This window comes from Lycium ferocissimum, chromosome 7 (assembly GCF_029784015.1).
Source record: "Lycium ferocissimum isolate CSIRO_LF1 chromosome 7, AGI_CSIRO_Lferr_CH_V1, whole genome shotgun sequence".
Lineage (NCBI taxonomy): Eukaryota > Viridiplantae > Streptophyta > Magnoliopsida > Solanales > Solanaceae > Lycium > Lycium ferocissimum.
In genome coordinates, this window is record NC_081348.1 from 3,967,916 (window position 1) to 3,988,175 (window position 20,260).

The 20,260-nt window shown below is 34.9% G+C and overlaps 1 protein-coding gene across 4 annotated transcripts; it reads left to right on the forward strand.

Moving 5' to 3' along the window:
- The first annotated feature begins 812 nt into the window (after nt 1-812).
- On the forward strand, nt 813-15,386 carry LOC132063130 (E3 ubiquitin-protein ligase makorin-like). Of its 4 annotated transcripts, none has more exons than XM_059455569.1 (8): nt 820-1,061; nt 2,008-2,095; nt 2,184-2,971; nt 4,433-4,502; nt 11,732-11,820; nt 11,943-12,008; nt 12,342-12,405; nt 12,502-13,254. In XM_059455569.1, the coding sequence occupies exons 1-6, from the start codon at nt 1,051-1,053 to the stop codon at nt 11,977-11,979; spliced, it is 1,083 nt and encodes a 360-aa protein (XP_059311552.1). In that variant the 5' UTR covers nt 820-1,050; the 3' UTR covers nt 11,980-12,008; nt 12,342-12,405; nt 12,502-13,254. The 4 variants fall into 4 exon arrangements, with proteins under 4 accessions (XP_059311553.1, XP_059311552.1, XP_059311551.1 ...); XM_059455568.1 differs by having other exon boundaries at nt 12,512-13,254; XM_059455567.1 differs by lacking the exon at nt 12,502-13,254 and adding an exon at nt 15,126-15,386 and having other exon boundaries at nt 821-1,061.
- Nucleotides 15,387-20,260: the final 4,874 nt, after the last annotated feature.

Below are 20,260 nucleotides of genomic sequence, written 5' to 3' on the forward strand. Positions count from 1 at the left end.
TAATCTTCAAAGTGACACCTATTTCATTGATCATTAAAACACATCACTGAGTTCGATTATATCACATTAATTAAATCACTAGTGTTTCACCTTGATGCATGGAAGATCAAATTTGTAGTCTTTTTAGCCTTTAAATGATATTGGAGAGTTGGATGTGGATCCTTTGACTTGAGAAAAACGCTTTAAAGAAGAATTGGTGTTGGCTTTATCTTTATAGTTTCAAAAAAATACTTCACAAAGAAATTTTAAGAAATATTTATATTTCATTGTTATTATGAAGTATATTCATCTCTCATATCTCAGATCACATTGAATATGTTATTGTTGTTGTACTATGAAGTATATCCATCTAAGATTACTATCAATATCATATTCGCTAGGAGGAGAAAAACAAGATTCATCTAAATTATTTTGTGACTCGAAAGATTAATGGTTGAACTGTAGTGGAATTTAATTTCATCATGAGATGTTCTACTTCCATTGAAAAGATTGTCATTACTAGGTATTTTTAGTGGAATAGTCATAATGCGGACAAGCTAGTTTGAATTTCGTCATTATTAAAAAGATTGTTAGTATTGTAGTTAGTATATTTAAGTTCATTACACTTTTGTACACAAAGTGACTAATATTATTTATATTATCTCCTCTAACATGGGAAGATCATAAGGCTTCATTTATATTTTCAGCTTTAATAAATTGAGACACATTACTCACACTTTTTAATTGCTTTAGAGAAGAAGTCAAACAAACCAATGAAGAAGAAAGAAAAAACAAAAGAAAATAGAGAAAAAATCTGCCATATTCCTAGTCATTATACTCGGAGAAATAATATTCCAAATGGCTCTCCCTAGTTTTCATTTTATGCAGACCTGAAAAAACTATAAAAAGGTAAGGTAGAGAAGAGAGGACAGTAGTGGGATCGAATCGCCAAAAGCAAAAGCCCTAGCCCTCCTTTTAACACCGAGCCAGAGCGAGAATTGAGCTCTTTGCTCACTCGCTCGCTCTGGCTTTTCAATTCATCAATTGCCCACTCTTACATGCTTCCATGCCATGTCGAAAAAGTAATTTTTTTCAACTCTTTTTTCCTATTAGTTTTGTCGCTCAATGACCTGAACACATGTTCTTCTAATTCCATCATACAATCTTGATTCTTACGTTCTATGTATATATGTTCTTACGGTTATGCATCTGATTTTATATATATATACATGTATAATCAAAGTTGTCATTGAATTTATTGGGTCTTGTGATTGAATGGAAGATGTCAAAGTTGATGCGTATGAGAACTATTCAAGTGGGAATTTTTTAAGAAAAAGAGAATTTGTATATCTACAACTTGACAGAAAATTTGTTAATTTTTTTATTTGTTAATTCCTAAGATTAGCTGAGGAAAAGTTCTACGAAACGAAAAATTTAAATGGAGTTTCTCTAAACCTTTTTTGTTTTTGCTGTTGATTCCTAAGATTAGCTGAGAAGACATTTTTATGAGAAAACTTAGAAGGGGTTCTTCTAAATGATCAAGGAATTTCTGGAAGGAGCTTGTTGAAGTAATTATGACATTAGTTTAGAAAAATAGGAGTTTGATGGCTTTGACTGTATTTTTGCTGGCTTACTACGGAGATTCTCAAGCAGTAGGACTTCTTGCTATTGCATTGTTTGGAGTATTGACATTTAGCTGACCATGCCTCCTTCCTAGTCTCTTAGGACAGAAAATTAATCTTTTTTCTATTTTGTTTTCCCAATTTGAAACGTTCAAAAAAGTTACATGCTTTAGAATCCTTTTACTATAACTATACAACTAGAGAATTTGATTGGCAACTTTATCAAAAAAAATATTGATGAGCAAAGTTTATTGTTAATTGTAATTTGTACGTGAATTTGTGGTCTCTTGTAGATGGCCATATGTACTTATGAGCAAAGTTTATTGTTGATTGTAATTTGTACGTGAATTTGTGGTCTCTTGTAGATGGCCATATGCACTTACACACATGCTTATATATTTCACAGGGTTCTTTGCAAGTTCTTTGTACATGGTGCATGTCTGAAAGGGGAGTACTGTGAGTTCTCGCATGATTGGAAAGATCCTCCAAATAATGTAATGTTTTGGACTTTTTAGGTTTGCAATAATAGTTTTGATTGGCCACTTCACAGTCCAATAACTCTTGCTTGGATTGTTTTTGCAGGTATGCACATACTACCAAAAAGGATTATGTGCCTATGGCAGCAGGTGTAGATATGAACATGTTAAAGTTTCTGAACAACCTTCACTTCCATCTTCGTCAGCTCCAGCTCAACATCTGCTCTCAGCTTCTCCTCCCACCACTATCTCTCCTGGAATGCTAGCAGATGGTCCAGGACTTCTGTCAGGCATTTCTTCCGAGTATTTGGCTTCAGGTGGACCTTTTTACCTTCCCAATCGACCTGTATGGAGTGAAAATTCAGGGCGTCATGATGTGGCAGAGATTGATAACATTATCGAGTTGAAGATAATTAATCCAGCTGATCGATCAATTTGCTCTTTTGCTGTTGCTGGTAATTGTCCACGGGGAAAAAACTGTCCTTATATTCATGGAGATCTGTGTACAATCTGTGCGAAGCATTGCTTGCATCCTTTCCGGCCTCAAGAAAGAGAGGAGCATATACAAACATGTGAGAAGAGGCAAAAGCACCTTGATTTACTGAAGCATAGTCAAGAAATAGAGTGCACTGTGTGTCTTGAACGTGTACTCTCTAAGGCAACTGCAGCAGAGCGGAAGTTTGGGATCCTTTCTGAGTGTGATCATCCATTTTGTATATCATGTATCAGGAATTGGCGTAGTGGTTCTCCTTCGTCTGGGATTGATATCAACTCTACATTTAGGACCTGCCCTATATGCCGGAAGCTTTCATATTTTGTCATTCCAAGTGTCATTTGGTACTCCACAAAAGAAGAAAAGCAAGATATCCTTGACAGCTACAAAGCCAAACTCAGGTTCATTTCTTCCCTTTTCTGTTTTGTGTTCTTTGTTTTTACTTAGGATTTTTGTTTAACTGACTGGCTTTTATAACTATTAGCATGGATATGACTTGTCTCGAAATGCAACAAACATGGAAATCTCTTTAAGGATTCTACGTGAATTCTCTAATTGCAGTTACAACACATGCATTAGCATATTCATCACTGTTTTCAGTCGTATTACTGGAATTTTGGTAAGAGATTCTGTTGCATATGATCTCAAGTGCCCAGTAGGGACTGATAAGGAGGGTATTCTATTTAACGATGATACCTCAAGTGCTTTGGTTCAGTGATAAGAGCGCAGTCGCATGAAGTGTGGGTCAGCCAAACGATATGGATTTCGAACCCTATGCAGACCAGAAGTTTGGTGTTTAAGTGGGGAAGAGTAGAGGACCTGGCCTATTACCCATTAAGTTTGGAAAAATGCACCTGCTGCCCCTTGGGGATCTCCATTTTCAAAAAATGTAAATCTTTTTCTTGATAACAATTAGTATGTTCATTTAGTGGTAGTCAGATTTGAAAAGTCAGTTTATATTGTCGTGGGAGATGTGTTTTTCTGAGTTCCCTGACAATATTCATTGTTATGAGCCCAATGTAACTATTATAGATAATTTGGATAGAAAGGAAGAAAGAGAAAGAAAAGAAGACCAAGTAGAAGAAAAGAAATGAGAGGAGAGGAGTGATAACTAATTTTTTGAACTGATTATGAGTAGGAGAAAAGGAATGTGCGTCATTTGACAGTGTCATCGTCGACCAAGTATTTGTTCTTTTTGGGATTACAAAAGGACCTTTGCACCAGCTTTTTGTTGGAAGAAATGAAACCTTACTTCTCTCCTTCCCCCTTTTAGTTCTCTTGCTAAAAATCAACTGAATAGCAATCCTCGTCACCTTCATCTCCCTTTAGTTGATCCAAAAGCTGCATTAAGCTTTGAAATGACACGGTTTTATTTGTTTCAACTTTGGAATGACCCAATTTAGAGTCCATATGTTTTTGATTTATTTGGTGAGTGCTGCTACTCTGTCCAAAGATGGAAAATACTCCATGTCAATTTATCTGGCTCAAAATTAGTTCCTTGAAATCCACCTATTCTAAGATTACTTTAAATTATGCACTCAATCTTCTTGGAATTCAGTATAATGAAAATAAATTTATTACCTTGGAGTCTAAACTCTCAGAGAATGTAGCACGTGTACTTTCTAGGTGAACTTTTAAGTTTAGGACTCCTAGAAGAACTCAATAATCTAATACTTGATAATTTTTTTATTATTCACTTCAAATTAGTCCGGCTAATTTATTCTGGATGGTGTGTGTTTGTGTTTCTTAAACTCATCTACAAAATGTTCCCTCTTCCCCTTGATTCCAAGGAAAGAAAACATTATTTCCTCTTTAAGTGTTTCTCTCTGACGTAATCTTTATTTTTCAATTTTTGAGCTCAGGTCTATTGACTGCAAGCATTTTGACTTTGGCAATGGGACTTGCCCATTTGGAACTAGTTGTTTCTACAAGGTACAAATGTTATGATGTCTGTGTGTTTTTAGAATTTGATTTCAAGTGATTTGTCGCCGTTCCGGTAAAAAATCGCATATGTCTTTTTTAAATAATGGAAATTTCTGGCACCCAAGGGTGTGGCCTAGTGGTCAATGGTCTCCATGCTTCTGTCTCACTGTAAAGGTTCAAATGCATTCTGAATATGAGACAAAAACATTAGGTGATTTCTTCCCATTTGTCCTAGACCAATCTTCTCTTGGTGACAGCGTGTACTTCTAGGTGAACTTTAAGTTCTAGAAGGAGCTATTATTCCATACCAATTTAGTGTCTATTGCTGATAGGAGGTACAAATGGATGTCCTGTGTGAGTGTATCTCGTGGATTTAGTCGAGGTGCGTGCAAGCTGGATTTCTTCCATAGACCACATCGATAGGAGGTGGAATCTTGGTTTTAGTCAGAATAATAATAATAATAATAATAATAATAATAATGGAAGTTTCTGTAGAATCATCTGATACTTCTGCTGGTGGGAGAGTAGTTGAGCTGCGCCGAAGCTGGCTGCCTGGCTCACACACCGAGCTTCAGGGATTAGGCGAGCCTATAACAACATTGTTGACCAGTGGTGGAACCAGAAATTTTGACAAGGGATTCAAAAAATACAAATTGCCATATCTGGGAGTTGACCTTGTATTCTCTAATATTGAGGGGATTCAAAATATTATAAATGTATAAAATAAGAAAATTTAATCCTATTTACACATTAACTTTTTGATGATTGAATCCCCTTCCTTTGACAGGTTGATAATAGACTTGAAGTAAAGGAATGTATGGATGACATGAGTCCCAATATAATCCATTAAGGAAAGAATAATGAGAATATTATGCATGGAACATAGGCAATAGTTTGTGTCGGTTGTGATGGGACTTTGGTTAATTTTTGTTCTGTTGCTCGTCTTTGTGTTTCTTACTTTTTTTGTGTGATATTAATCAAAACGATGTTTTATTGATCTAGTACTACACAAAGTTCAGGTATGTGGAGTTGTATCTCTATGTTCTTTTAGGACTTATTCAGTTGTAAATCAATTAATCAATTCTCAATTCTAAATAACACTGCAATAAGTTGTACGGATCATATGTATTCATGTATTCAGACCCATTTAATTTCAACACTAAATGATATTTCATTGAAGGCAAATTAAGGATTCTCTAAAATTAGAGGTTTTCTAAATCTTACTCTTATATCTGCATGGACATACTAGTGTCTAACCAAAATGAAAGAAAGTTTGACAAACACCTAAGCTAATGTAAGTGTGACAAGAACAACTAACTCTTAATCCAGATTGAGAGCCTGTTTGGATTGGCTTAAAAAAGCTGCTTGTAAGCTTTTCAGCTTATAAGTTGCTTTAGATAAGCTAAGCCAAATGGGTCCAATTATTATTTTGGGCTTATTTTAAGCACAAAATGGCTTATAAGCTGGCCAGCCTAAACACTTGAAAACAAGTTGGAAACAGTTGTTTTATAAGCTGTTTTCTAAAGAACTTATAAGCCAATCCAAACGGGCTCTAATTAGTATCAACTGTATAAATCCTTTGTTTCTTAGTGTTTTCTTCAAGTTAATTCCACATTGATTTCGAGAGTTTTTGGTCTTTTGCGTCAACTTCCTTTGTAATTTTAGGTTTACATCGTCCCCTTTATCACTGTCAATCATCATATTGTTGCACTTGGACCTGTTGATACAGAGGATTATATAGAACTTTGCCAAACTATCTTAGGTGACCTTTCATTTATCATCAATGTGTGCTATTTGCGTCCTTCGAGGCTGCACATCCATCTTGTAGATATGTTGGTCTCTACCCACATTCGCTTCTATATAACATTGCTTGTTTCACAACCATTTAGGAGAAATTTCCTTTTACTTTGATTGTCTTCCCATTGCAAAATGTTCAGTAACACTTAAATTTTACCCTTCTATTTTAATTTCTTATTATATCTGGTTTTGATAGTAAATTGCTGTTTTTAGGCACCACAATCTCATCTCATTTCATTTCTCCTCTATGCTTTATATGGGGTTAATGAATATTTTCTTTTGGTTCTATTTTAGTATATTATCCTAAAAGCCTTATTCTCTGTAGTGTTTCTCTATTGATCCAACGTTTGTTTGACTCGTTCGCTTATCTTGTCAAAAGACATAATATCATTTGTGAATGATATGGACCATGAAACTTATCCTGTGAACTGTTGGTTGGCTCATGTATTATCAGAATAAACAAGTAGAGGCTTAAAATAGATCCATATTATGAAGGCGTGCTGGAGAAGCTCCTTTCTATCCCTTGTCGTTGTTCTTGCACTTCTTGCTACTGCACTTCCTTCTTCTCAACCATTCATTGAAGGACTTTCTTAGCACTCCATCATATGTTTTCTCTATAAAAGTGATTATTTTGCGCAGATCCTTTTCCTCTCTAGAGATATCAATAAGGTTTGTAGTAAAAATATAGATTTTTTTTAGATGATTCAGACATATTCTATCATTCTTTAGTATTCCGAAGTCGATACTTTAATCACTCTTTCTAAAAGTTTCATCATTTGGCACCCAAGGGTGTGGCCCAGTGGTCAGGTTCAAATCCTAGCAGAAACAAAAACACTAGGTGATTTCTTCCCATATGTTCTAGCCTCGGTGGACATAGTTACCTGGTATCTGTTGTTGGTAGGAGGTGGCAGGTATCCCGTGAAATTAGTCGAGGTGCGAGCAGGCTGGCCGGGACACCGTGGTTATCAAATAAAGAAAAAGTTCCATTATTTGACTCATAAATTGAGCACTACAATTGAAATATCTATTTTGTTCTTGCATATCAATGTACTCTCTCTCTCTACTGGTTTTTAACCTGCCACACCTTACTATTATGTTGAATAGCTTGGTTAGCCATACTATTCCAACATCTCTAAGGTACTTCCAAACCTTTATAGACATACCATCCAACATAGGCTTTTCCACTCTCATACTTTTAATGGTGTACGTAGTACAATGACAAATGAGGAAGCTATAGCATTGGATTGCTAGATCTGATGCTAGTTTTCCAGGTGTTCGATTCCTCAATGAAACAAATGATTGTGTGACTCGGTTCGGAGAATCTCTTTCTTTGTGGAGTTGCTTGGCGGCGTCGGTAAAATTAACCAAAAAACCCAAAAAAGATATACTATAGTGTTTGACTATGACAGATCAAGGCTAAAATAAGAGACTGATTGTTGATCTCCAATGCCTTCTTACCTTCTAACCTTTAGGTGTCGTTTGGTAGAAATAATACATGTATTAGTTATGCATCCTATTTGGTATTATCCTATAACTAATACATAGGATAGAGCTCGTTTGGTAAGAGGTTTTAGATAAAAAAGTCATTGTATAATATGTGGTATTATTTTATACCATGTTTACTTGACATTTTGGGCATGTATAACTAATACTAGGATTACTTTTAATACACCAAAGGGTGTGTTATCTTATACCATCACCACCATGGGATAACTTATCCTTGGATAGCTTACACATGGATAAAAATTAAAATGACAAAACTAGCCTTGTTTTGTCCCAAGAAATCTATGAAGGGCAAGAATCCAAGGGTATAATTGTAATAAATTATTTTTTAGTTTTAAAAATAAATAAATATTCAAATAGTATCTTTTGTGTCCAATTATAGTGCAATGAACCAAACACCCAACAAAAATAATCCTTGTATTACTAATCTATGTATTACTAAATACTAATCCCTACATTAAATATCCATGGATTACTAATCAATGTATAACTTGTCTTTGAACCAAACGACCCCTTAATACATGCATAAGCATGATTAAAAGACAAAATTGGCCTTAAAGTCCATCAAAGCAAAAGAATGTGGAGAGTATTTTCGTCAACAAATAAGTTTTTTAGAAATTATGCAACGCATGTTATTTTTATCTAAGTTGCACGGACTTGCCATTTTGGGTGCCGTTCCTGTCTCGACATGGGTCGGGTGCGGGTGCGGGAACGGAAAACATCCGGAATACAGTCAATTACATTCGGATACTTTGACCGGAGTCCGTCGACAAATTTGGGGGAAAAATTTGAGATTTTGATTTCTCAAAATTAAAAATAAGACAGATTTGAGATAAGGAAAAGACATACCTTCGGATGGCAGAGAGAAGCAGTGATATAGATGGAGAGTTTGTTTCCAACCTTGAATGGGTTTCTCTTTCTATCTTGAGTAAAGAACGAAGAGAAAGTGAAAGAGAACTTTGCTGTGGAATTACAAATATGTAAAAGCTTGAAAAGGAAGTGGAGAATTTTGGAGAAGACGACTCTTTATTTTGGAGAAGTGGAGAAGACGACTCGTTATTTTGGAGAAGTGGAGAAGACGACTCTTAATTAGGAAGAGGCGTGAAACTGCTGGAAGCCAAGAATTAGGTCTCTTAATTGTAATAACTAGTAAAATGACCCCTTTATTCGCCATGTATGCTATTTTTGTCCCTTTTATTTTCCATTATATGCTACTTGTGACACAAAATTGAAAGGCACTTAATTATGTTGTTTATAAATGTTTCTTTCCCATACAATATAGGGATAATTTCTAAATTAATTATTAGCATGTCAACTTTTTGATAATTAATTTATATTTTAATCGCACAAAAGCACAGACAAATTTACTGGTTGTACATAATAAAATTGACCCCTTTGTAAGACGGATTATTCAGGAACGTATTTTTTCATATGCCTTTTAAATAAGTTAAATTATTAATTATTGTATATTATAGTATTTTCACATAATTTCAAATATGTAATCTGATAATGTGGAGTTAATTTGGAGAATTGAAATAACTTAGAAAAGTGCAAGTTCGGCCGATATAGTACAAAGGAGAATAATCGAGCATTTTAGATAACTATATTATCTTGGGTCTATTATACAAGGAAATGGAGATTTAAGAGTCACACTTAATTTATATTAATTTAGTGTTAGCAATAACTAATATTAAACTATGGTGGAAATACTTGAAATATAATTTATAATAGTCAAATTTATAATATCTTTATAGATGCGGGAGTCGAGGTCGAGATGGTTTGGGCATGACGCGGAGAGACACAAATTATTTTTATATAATTTTGATTTTCTTAGACGGGACATGGCGCGTCTCCACCATCGAGGACACGACCTTAGATAGGAGGGTATGGAGGACTCGGATCGGGGTAGAAGGCTAGCAGGTAGTCGCGTTTATCCATGCGAGTATGCATTGATCTTTAGTTTGCGTCCTCTGCGAGTATATGTTTGCTTATGGTTTATCATGGCTTATTCACTTTCGTTGTTTTCATTTTCAGATTGCTTTGAATTGTTTACCCGTATCTAACCTTTCCTATGCTTTTTCGATCCGAGGGTCTTCGGAAATGCAGCCTCACTAAGGAGTGGGTAGGTGCGTACATAACCCACCCTCTCCGTACCCCACATTGTGGGACCACCGGGTATGTTGTTGTTGTTGTTGTAACATAATGATTTTTAGAAAAATACAAGAATAATCACATCGAATGAGAGAATTTAAGAGCACTTAATTTATATTAATTTAGGAGCAATAACTAATATTAAATTATCGAAATACTTGAAATATAATTATAGTCAAATTTATAATATCTTTATAGCTTTATTTTCTATATAATTTTGAATTTTCTTAGCCGAATCCGCACCCGTATCCATACTGATACGCACCCCGAATCTTAAAATTAGACGAATAATCCGTACCGTATCGGTACCCGCACCCGAGTCCGTGCAACATAGATTTTTAATACACCACATCAAACAGTCGATAAGAAATAATCCCAGCATAACTAATCCCTGCATTACTAATACACCCTTCTTATACGCCCTACCAAACGACCCCTTTGTGTTGTGCATTAGTTCCACCAGTGGCGAATCCAGGATTTTGACTCAGGGGGTTCGGAAAAAACAACAAAAGCTAAATATAAAAAATAATGTTGTTACTGGGAATCGAACCTAGGATGCTAGATTCAATTTGAACACCCTGAACCACTTGAGCTAACCTTCTGCATTTGTTCAGGGTGTTCAAAAGTTAATATATGTACATAAACACAAAAAATCTACTAAACACAAAAAATCTACCTCTAAATCCGCCCCCGAGATCGACAAGCTCATGCTTATACATGTCTTCCGTAAAGATATAAATTTATAAGCACTTCCAATAACTCGTCAAGCAAAAAAAAGCACTTTAAACTCATCTAATATGGACTGTCTGTAGTTACACTTGCTTTTAATGAAAGGTTATGCTCATAGTATATTTTTCTTATACTAATGATAAATAGTTTTGTCTTGTTTATTTTCTAAAGATATGAAATATTGAATGGCATTGAAGTAGAATTTTAGTTTTTGAAGTCATCCGTGACAAGGTTGGAGTAGCCTCAGTGGAAGACAAGATGCGGGAAGCGAGGCCGAGCAAAAGAGAAAATGCACTTTAAACTCATCTAATATGGACATGGTCTACCGAGGACATGACCTTAGATAGGCTTATGGAGGCTCATTGTCTTGGCGTTTATCCTTTCTTACGAGTAGTTATATTGCTCTATAGTTTTTGTCCCAGGAATCTGTTGGTTTATAATGGCTTATTTACTTTCATTGTTTTCATTTTCATAATTACTTTGATTTGTTTTTAAGTTTGAACTTTCTTATGTTTTTCTTCAGGGTCTTGAAATATTGAATGGCATTGAAGTAGAATTTTATGTTGTTGTTGTTGAAGGGCACGTGGTTCAAACGTGATCCAACCTATAGATGAAATGTATGTGCTAATAATATAGTGATGACTCTCGTTCAGGACCGTATTGTGTCACCCCATTTCACTGGAGCTCATATGTTTTCCTTGTTCATCTGGTTTTTGGTTTTTTTATTGAGAGAGGAGGGTATTAGACTTCAGTAACAGATTGGTTTTAAAGGTCGACGTTATGCAGAAATGCTTACCTTCTGATTATGAATATGGTTTGTAGTTACTTGATGTCACAGGGGATTGTTGTCTTCCATAATGGATGTTCCCGATAAAAACTTTATATATTTGTCGCAGAGGGAGTTTTATATATTCATCAAGTTAAGCTGTATTTTCTTTTCTGATTATCTTCTTTATCTGCTTTTCTTATCTCTATTACTGTTTTGGTTCAGTCTTTGGTATGTTTGTATTCAAAATGCATGCCTGATTGCTTATGGACGTTATGCTCCTCTATTGCAGCATCAATACCGTGATGGCCGTCTGGAGGAAGTGGTACTGCGTCATCTTGATCATGAAGAAGGAGGCACAGTGATTGCTAAAAATATTAGGTTACACCTGTCATCCGATCTGTTTTCTTCATTTTGTTATGATGACAATGTTCATGGGTGTTCTCTATTTCTTTCGGTCTGTATTTGACTGATTTGTTCTTACGTATCACTGTTACTTTCAGGCTCTCGGACTTCCTAAGCAATTTGAGAATAAGGTGAACAGTGAATATGCTTATAGTGGTTTCAGGGTAAGTTCAAGTTTTACATAGTTGCTTCTTTTTCTTTTACTTGGTGGCATGTCTTGCGTGTTGAAGGATTTCAAATGGTTAGTTTTTGTATTTTGATGTAAAAATAAAAACGAAAAAGAATTTCCTTTCAAATCAATATTTCATGCAGTTATTGACTGGTTATTCTACAGTCACGCATTCCGTGTTTTTCTTTTAGCCTTCCAATTTAAAACTCTTCTAATACCTTTTTCATAGCCTATGCTAATAGCCTTCAGTGGACAACCATTTAATTGATGTCTAAGTGACAACAGTGGCCAATTCATTCTGAGCATTCTTCTGATTATCTGACTGCAGGGTTGAAGTCGGAAACAACTTATATTTCTTCCAAGTGGTTACAAGATTTATTGCATTTTGTGAGGTAAGCCATGATCACTTTCCCTTGTCATGCTGACTCTTGACTAGCTGCTCCTGGAGTTGAATGGGCTGTGTATGTATTGACTTTAGCATGTTCAAGATTCTTTCAGACGAGACTCTTTTCCCTAAGTAACTCTCAATTTAGGACTAGCATCGGACCTTCAATGAAGTTCACTGATCTTGTCTAGGATTGGACAATAGCCGAGCTGAAGCCTCTTTTTAGACGAGATGCTTTTCCTAAAGAAGCTCTCCAGCTAGTATTAGCATCCGTCCAAGGAAAACACTGCAAGTTAGCTGATGTTGTCTAGGTCTGGGCACTGCTCGACGCAACTCTGCTTGCATGTGTTTTAGCTATACTTGTTTTACAAAAAGTTGGGCAAAGTTCAGGTCAGTTACTATCAAAACTCGGCTCAGCCAAAGCTTGGTTCAAGCTCGGCTCAGTCAGAGCTTGATTCGGCTTGACTTGCTCAACTCGAACAATTCGGTTGAGTTGTGTAATTAATACTTTAAAATAAAAGTTTAAGCTCTAGTATTATATAGACTTAACCAATTTAGATTTTAAATTGTTAGTAATACCAAGTACAGTACTATAATTTTTATGAAATAGTAGTAATTAATAATTCAGAAAAGGGTCAAAAATGCCCTTAACATATTATTAATGGCTCAAAAATGCTCTTCTTCCACCTAATGGATCAAAATTGTCTCTCCTTCCACCTATTTGGATAAAAGAAGCCCTTAACGTTAAATTTAAGTCTAAGATTGCCCCTCCTTTTAACAGAAGCTGATGTGGAATATATAATTTTTTAAATTAAATATGTGGCATTATTTTTATTGGTCTACTTGTAATTAGACCCAAATTCATTCACAACCCAACCCATTAACCCAAACCCATTTCTAAAGGACCCAACATTTCTTCCTCTTCATCCAAAGGAGGACCTTAACTGTGGAAGACTATCATAAAATTTTGTTCTCTACTGACTTGCTTTCACTTGCATTTACTGGTATTGGAGTTTTTTCACACACTGCTTCTTACTTTTTTGAATCTATAGTTCCATTCCAACCTATTGCCGTTCCGCTTACGTCTCCTCATCTGTCCTTGGTATTGACTTTTGATCAATCGGACCCTTTACTTAATTGCCATGAGATTTTTTTTTTTTGCTCTCTTTTCCTTTAAGAACTTCACATTCAATTCACCACGACCGACATATACCAAATTTGAAACCCAATTTTCAAAAGCATTTTTTATTTGCTGCAATCTGCTTTTCAAACTCCCTTTTTCTGCTTGTTTATGACATGTCTTGGTTCCTCGTTAAAAGAAAAATCTTGGTTGATTCAATAGTTTAAATCACATCAAATGATGTAAGATTAAGGTCTGTTTGAGGCATACAAATTCTTTATAAAAGAAGTGAGGAGGGAAAGTGACAGCATAGTGACCGTAAGGTCCTATGCTGGATGAAGAGGAAGAAGTATTGGGTTTTTAAAAAATGGGTTGGATTGTGATTGAATTTGCGTCTAATTACATGTGGACCAATAAAAATAATTCCACATATTTAATTAAAAAAATTATATATTCCACATTAGCTTCTGTTAAAAAGAGGGGTAATTTTAGACTTAAATTTAACGTTAAGGGCATTTTTTATCTAAATAGGTGGAAGGAATGGTAATTTTGATCCAATAGGCGGGAGAAGGTCATTTTTGAGCCATTTTTAATATGTTCAGAGCATTTTGACCCTGTTCCGTTAATAATTTATACTACTACTGCGATGTAGTTACACTCTTAATCAGATTGTAACTTAAACCTCTACAGTGACATGAAACATTATAAAAAATTGATCAATGTACTGAAATCATAAATGAGGTTCAGCTTAGTAATTGTATATTAGTTTGTTTTCTGACTTTAATATTTTCAATATGTTCTTTATAAAATGTGACTTCCTTTGGATTTAAATTCTAATCTAAGTTGGTGATTCAACTTTCAAGTAATTGAGTTGCATTTGTCTTCAATTCTCAATCTATGGATTCTTATACTTTTGCTTAATCAATTAGTTTTCATATGAAATCCAAACGTGTTGGTCGTATACGTGAAAAAAGGTTAAATAGTTGACTCATGCTCCGCTCTGCTCAGCTCGATTCTATTCTCAGAAGCTCGGTTGAGCACGGCATTGTAGAAGTTCGGATCTCTCGACTCGGGTTCGCATTGACTAGATGCTGTAGAAGCTCGGTCAGACATGGTGTTGTCAAAAGTTTGGGCTAGCTTGACACCTAGGCCTAATTCTATCTTTAAGTGATGCTGATTCACGTTTCATGTCATTATTTAGGAAGGTGGATGAATTGCATGTGATTTTGATCCCTTAACTTCTTGCATCTGATTTTGCTGCCCTTTACATCTTGCATAATCTAATTTTAGAGGATTTTAGAATTGGTTCTTTGATGTTGGACTCGATGACTCAACCCCATTAAATACCCAAAAATATATATATATATATATATATATATGTAAGAGAAAAGTGAGTATATGGTTTACTTGCTGTTTTAACAGATTTATCAGAATCATATGTGATGATTAAATGAATTCTTCTTCTTTTGCCATTGATTGGTAGGTGAAAGTTCATATCGCTATTTGTTTTAGAAATCGTCGTTTTATTTTCAAGTATTTTGCTATATTTATGTAATAATCTACATGCTTCTTTTGTTTTAATTACAATTTCCTTTTGGCTGTTTCAGTGCAAATTCTCCTGGTGAATTATGCGTGGGAATTGAGGTGCAGACATGGCATTCCAGACAGGGGACTGCTTGGGTAATCTTGGATACACGTATGGAACCATAAAACAAAACCTATCCCCCAAATAAAAAGTATAAAAAGAAAAGGAGACAAAAGTGTATGTGGATTGTGTATATTACAGATTAAACAAAGTCTACTGCAATTGTCAAGGACGATAATAATAAATTAAAGGAGCAGGGAGATGTTTTTGGCGGTTTCCGGTCCTCTTCATCATTATTTTCCCTGTCTTCGTTTATTGTCGATGCAATTGACACATGTTTCACAACGCCTCTCCAAATCTCTACTATCGTGAAGCAATCGCAGTTTGATGATTACGCTAAACCAATGGTTGCAGTATATGTATCTATGCTGAAGGGAAAAAAAATAGGCGTGGACAAAACAAAGCTGACCTGAGTAACTATGAGCTCGTTTGGATTAGTTGAAAAAAAGTGGCTTTTAAGCATAAGTGTTTAAAGTACTCTGAAAGTTATTTTATAAATGTTAGTTTCGTGTTTGGATAAAAGTGTTTAAAGATTTTTTAGAAGTAAGGGTAATAATGGAATTAATAGAAAATATAAAGGATAAAAGGATAAAGTTGTTGGTTAAATCAAAATGGTTTTTAAGCAAAAAAAAAAAAGAAAAAGTTAAGGTTGAGCAATTTTTTGATTTTAGCTTATTTTAAACATTTTTTAACTTAATTTATGTTATTTTTTATTTTTATCAAATATTCAAATATGTTTAAAATAACTTATAAACTGATTTGATCAACTTATAAGTCAATCCAGGTCTATGTTAAAAATGTGCTTTTTTACTGGAATAAAATAAAAAGTAGGTTCTTACGTCGAAAAGGACAGTGGTAACATGATCCCTTCCTACATAGTGTGGAGGCACTACTTCTTCCGAGGAGAAAATTCACCTTTTGAGCTGGGATACCATGAGTCCATGACTAAAACTAATGGCCCGTTTGGCCATAAGAATCATTAACTTTTTTTTTGGAATTTTTTTCACTTTTTTTCGAAATTAGCGTTTGGTCATGAAAATTTCAAATACAACTTAAAGTTGTATTCCGGAATTTGAAAAATAAGATCACAACCAAAGCAATTTCATTTCAACAAAAAACACAATTTCCAAAATTATGGCCAAACACAACTCCAACTCTAACTCCAAAATTCCAAAAAAATTGATTTTTTTTGTTTCTATGGCCAAACGCCTACCAAGAAACATGAGGGTTTGGCATTTATAAAGCTGAAAAAAGAAAAGAAAATAGAGCTCTCCATGCGGGATTAGTTAGGAGAATACCCAAGAATCCTAGAGCTTTATGGCTTCCGTTCTAATAGCATAACACTTCAATCTCCACCATGTGGCCAGGAAAGTCAAGACTAAAACTTGGAAAGACATTCTGAATGGCAGGAACTCCTGTAGGAAAGCCTTGCAATGAGTAATGCATAATGGTCGGCAAGCTAACTTTTAGAATGATAAATGAATACATAAGCATAATGGTTGCATCTGGGGGCCTGTAGGAGAAGAGAGTGCATTAAGGTTTCAAGCCTGGTTAGCAATGGTGTCTGGAGCTTTTAGAATCTCAACCATTGGAACATCTGGTTGACTAGAAATCATAACAAGTTCAATGGCAAGCATGACATATTTTGATTAGACATACTCTAATATTGTTGTAGAATTCGACCAAATTGCTAATCCTAGCACAAGTGGCCGTAATAAGATCATTATCAGCATCAAATGGAAACCTCCAGGCTCCAGACGTGAGTAATTATAAGATTCACACGGATGATTCTTTGTTGGGTAACCTAGAAATAGGAGGATAAGGGGGTGTGATTGGAAATAGTAGAGGGGAACGTGTTATTGGCTTTACAAAGGGAAGCCCTAACACTATTAACAACACTACTAACAATATGGTAGAATAACTAGCTATCATGCGGGGAATGAAAGTTGCAATGGAAAATGGCCCAACACCCTGGAAATTGCAAATGAATCTATGAAGGTAATTAGGATGATTACTAATGGATACCTCCATTACATCTCTGTTATTGATGAACGCAAGTGCTCGATGTAAAGGTTTTGGGGTTGGGTGGGGGGGGGGGGGGGTGGAGTGGGGTTCAGATCGTAAGGGACAACATTTGGAAGCGGAACAGGTCGTTGATCTTCTAGCAAAAGGAGAAGCAAAGAAGAAACTTCTTGATAGAATCAAGATTTTGGCAGTTCCTCTGGTGTTTGTCACTGAAGTTGTATGGGCGATAGTAAACTCTATGGAACTACCTATGAGCATAAACGCACCAACTAGCAGAATTCCCAAAGAAGGGTGAGTTAATTCACTGAATGGTCACCCTTGTTTTAGGAATTGACTCCATAATATAATGTTTATTTTAATAATAGTTAAAATCAAAAACCACATCTATGTCAGAATTCCCGTCTCTATAATCTCGTTTGTCACCTGTTTCATGAAAAGTTAAGTCTCATTTATAACTTGTAAAATTATTAATCTCGTTTTATCGCAAAACATATTTGAGAAAATTAAAGGTATCACAGGCAATTAGAACTATCGATATTCTATAATCTAACTCATATATAACCTTGTTTGCAAACACAAACAAAACGAGTGTAGATACAAAACGAAAACTCTCTCTTTATTATATATAGCCAATCCAATAATTATACAGAACAAGTATGCTCATATAATCCCTACTATGAACTACTATAATCCGCTAAAAAGGCAAAAAAAAAAAAAAAAAAGAGGAAAAAATGAAAAAGAAAGTCTCACTCAAACATGAAAATATAAATGCATTTATCTACAATGCGTATTGTATCTACATATATAAATAAGAAGCAATCAATCTAGTTCCTGAGAAGTGCGGCAAGGGACAATATAAGTGATAAGCAGACAATCGCGCCCGAAACCGGTAGCGAAAACGCGCCGCCTTGGTCCGGCGATGGTGCCGGAGTCATTGTCATTTCCTGACCGGCTGTAACTGCAAACATAATCGCCACAATGGCAAAAAACAGAGTCATAGCCTTCATTGCCATATCTCAGAAATAGCAGAAATATCAGAAAGTGCAGTGAGTTTGAGAGATAATTAATAATTTAGGTAATCAAGGGATGAAGAAAGAAAAAGGTAGAATGAAGAAAGAAGAAGGTAGGGTAAGGGGTTTTATATAGTGAGGTGAGAAACCGTGTGGGGCCTGGCAGAAAGGAAAAAACAGCTGGAAGAACATGCCACGTTAAGACGACAGGTAGAAAGTTGAGTTGAACAAGTAAAAGAATTGTAAGAGAGAAGAGTCGGCTCAGAAGTTAGGAAGATCGTCGCGGTCACGCTGTTCTCAATATCGGGGCCACATGTCATAAAAAAACAGGTAGGTAATTTTCATTACTACTGTAGTCAATGATTTGATTATTGTAATTAACGTAATAGAAGTACACCTATTATTTATCATTGCTAGTACTTCCACTATTCACTTTAATGTATATAATCTCAATAAATTTGGGAAATAATTTAAAAATAAATAATTAATGTTAAGGGTAAAACAAAAAAAAAATGCTTATCCTTTTTTTAATATGTTAAAGTAGACAAATAAAAATAAAAATTTATTTTCACTATAGTTGAAAAAAAGGAGAAGTAAAAGTAAACAAAGAGGGTATTATTGTTGATATTTTTGTATGATAGTGATTGGGTTTGGTTTTTCTCTCTCTCTCTGTGTGTTGAGTTGGAATTGGAAAACATGAGGTTAGCTGGCGAGGCATGTTAGCTGGCGAGGTAGGAATAAAAAGTTGGACTTGAAATGGTAGACGAATCTTTCCAATGAGTTATTCCTTCACAATGAATGGTTGAAACTAATTGCTTCCCTCAGGGTTCATCTTTTAAATTAGAAGGTTAACACTCCCAGCATTTTTTATCTCTCAATTATTGATAAATTTTGATTGTAGTTTCTATACTATCTAACTAAACACATTAAACTTTCAATTAATTAAACTGTGCACTTTTGATTCTTTTATTTGTGAAATTCATAAATTTACCATAATTATTTAATCATTCCATCACTTAATTATTCACGTGTTCATTGGCGGAACTAAGATTTTCACTAAGAGAATTTAAAAAAATATGTATAATAAACGCAGAAAGAAGTCAAGGAGATTCAACATTTAATATACGGAAAAGGCTAAAAAATGTCCTTAACCTATTGGAAATGGCTCAAAAATGCGTCCCTTCCACTTATTGGGTTAAAATGCCCTTAACGTTTTCTTAAGGTTCAAAAATGCCCCTCAGTTAATAGAAAAATGACATGGAATTTCTTTAAACAAGTGACCATTTATTATTGGTCCACATAAATTCTGACCCGACCCAAACCAACACCCAAACCCGTTTTTAATATACCTAGCCCATATCTGTTAAGACTTCTTGTTCCCCTCACATTGCAATTTTTTTTCCTTTTTTTGGTTTTGTTCTAGGGGAACCACCCAGTTCCAAAATCAGAACTTGGGTGGTATTTTTTTTTTTTTTTTTTTTTTTTGAAACTGGTACGATTTGCACTTGGGTGGTATTTTATTATTTTGAAATAAAACTACATTAAGGGGAGGGCATAAACCTTACTTCTATATAACATGAAAACTGGATATGCATGAAGAATATATACAACATCCTATCAAGTCTATATGATGCATGACCTAGGGTTGTTGGGACTATACCTAACCGTTGGGAATAATTCTAAGTGATGCATGTAAACCTATGTGCAGATGAAATTTAACACTTATTTTTAATTAGTGCTAAATGTCACCAACATTACAATACGACTAATGCAATCCTATACTAGTAAGAAGAAGCTGAGTCATGGTGGATCGAAGCAGAAATGCTCATTGCTTTGTGTTCTAGATCTGATATTTGACAGTCCCTATCTGTCTATATTCATGATACCTTTCATAGATCTGGGCAGCTCTTGAAAGTTGTTGTATAAGATTGTGTCATTGTGTGTATGTGTATGATTGATTTGTGCTAATCTGTCTGCTGCTTGGTTTGGCTCTCTTAGACAGTGTTTGATTGGAATTTGGTTTTGCACCATTAACATCTGAATCCATTTGATGATCTGAGCA

Coding starts and splice junctions, on each gene's coding strand:
- LOC132063130 (XM_059455569.1), top strand. Junction 2,972..4,432: donor AGCTACAAAGCCAAACTCAG/GTTCATTTCTTC, acceptor TTTTGAGCTCAG/GTCTATTGACTGCAAGCATT. Junction 11,821..11,942: donor GTGATTGCTAAAAATATTAG/GTTACACCTGTC, acceptor TGTTACTTTCAG/GCTCTCGGACTTCCTAAGCA.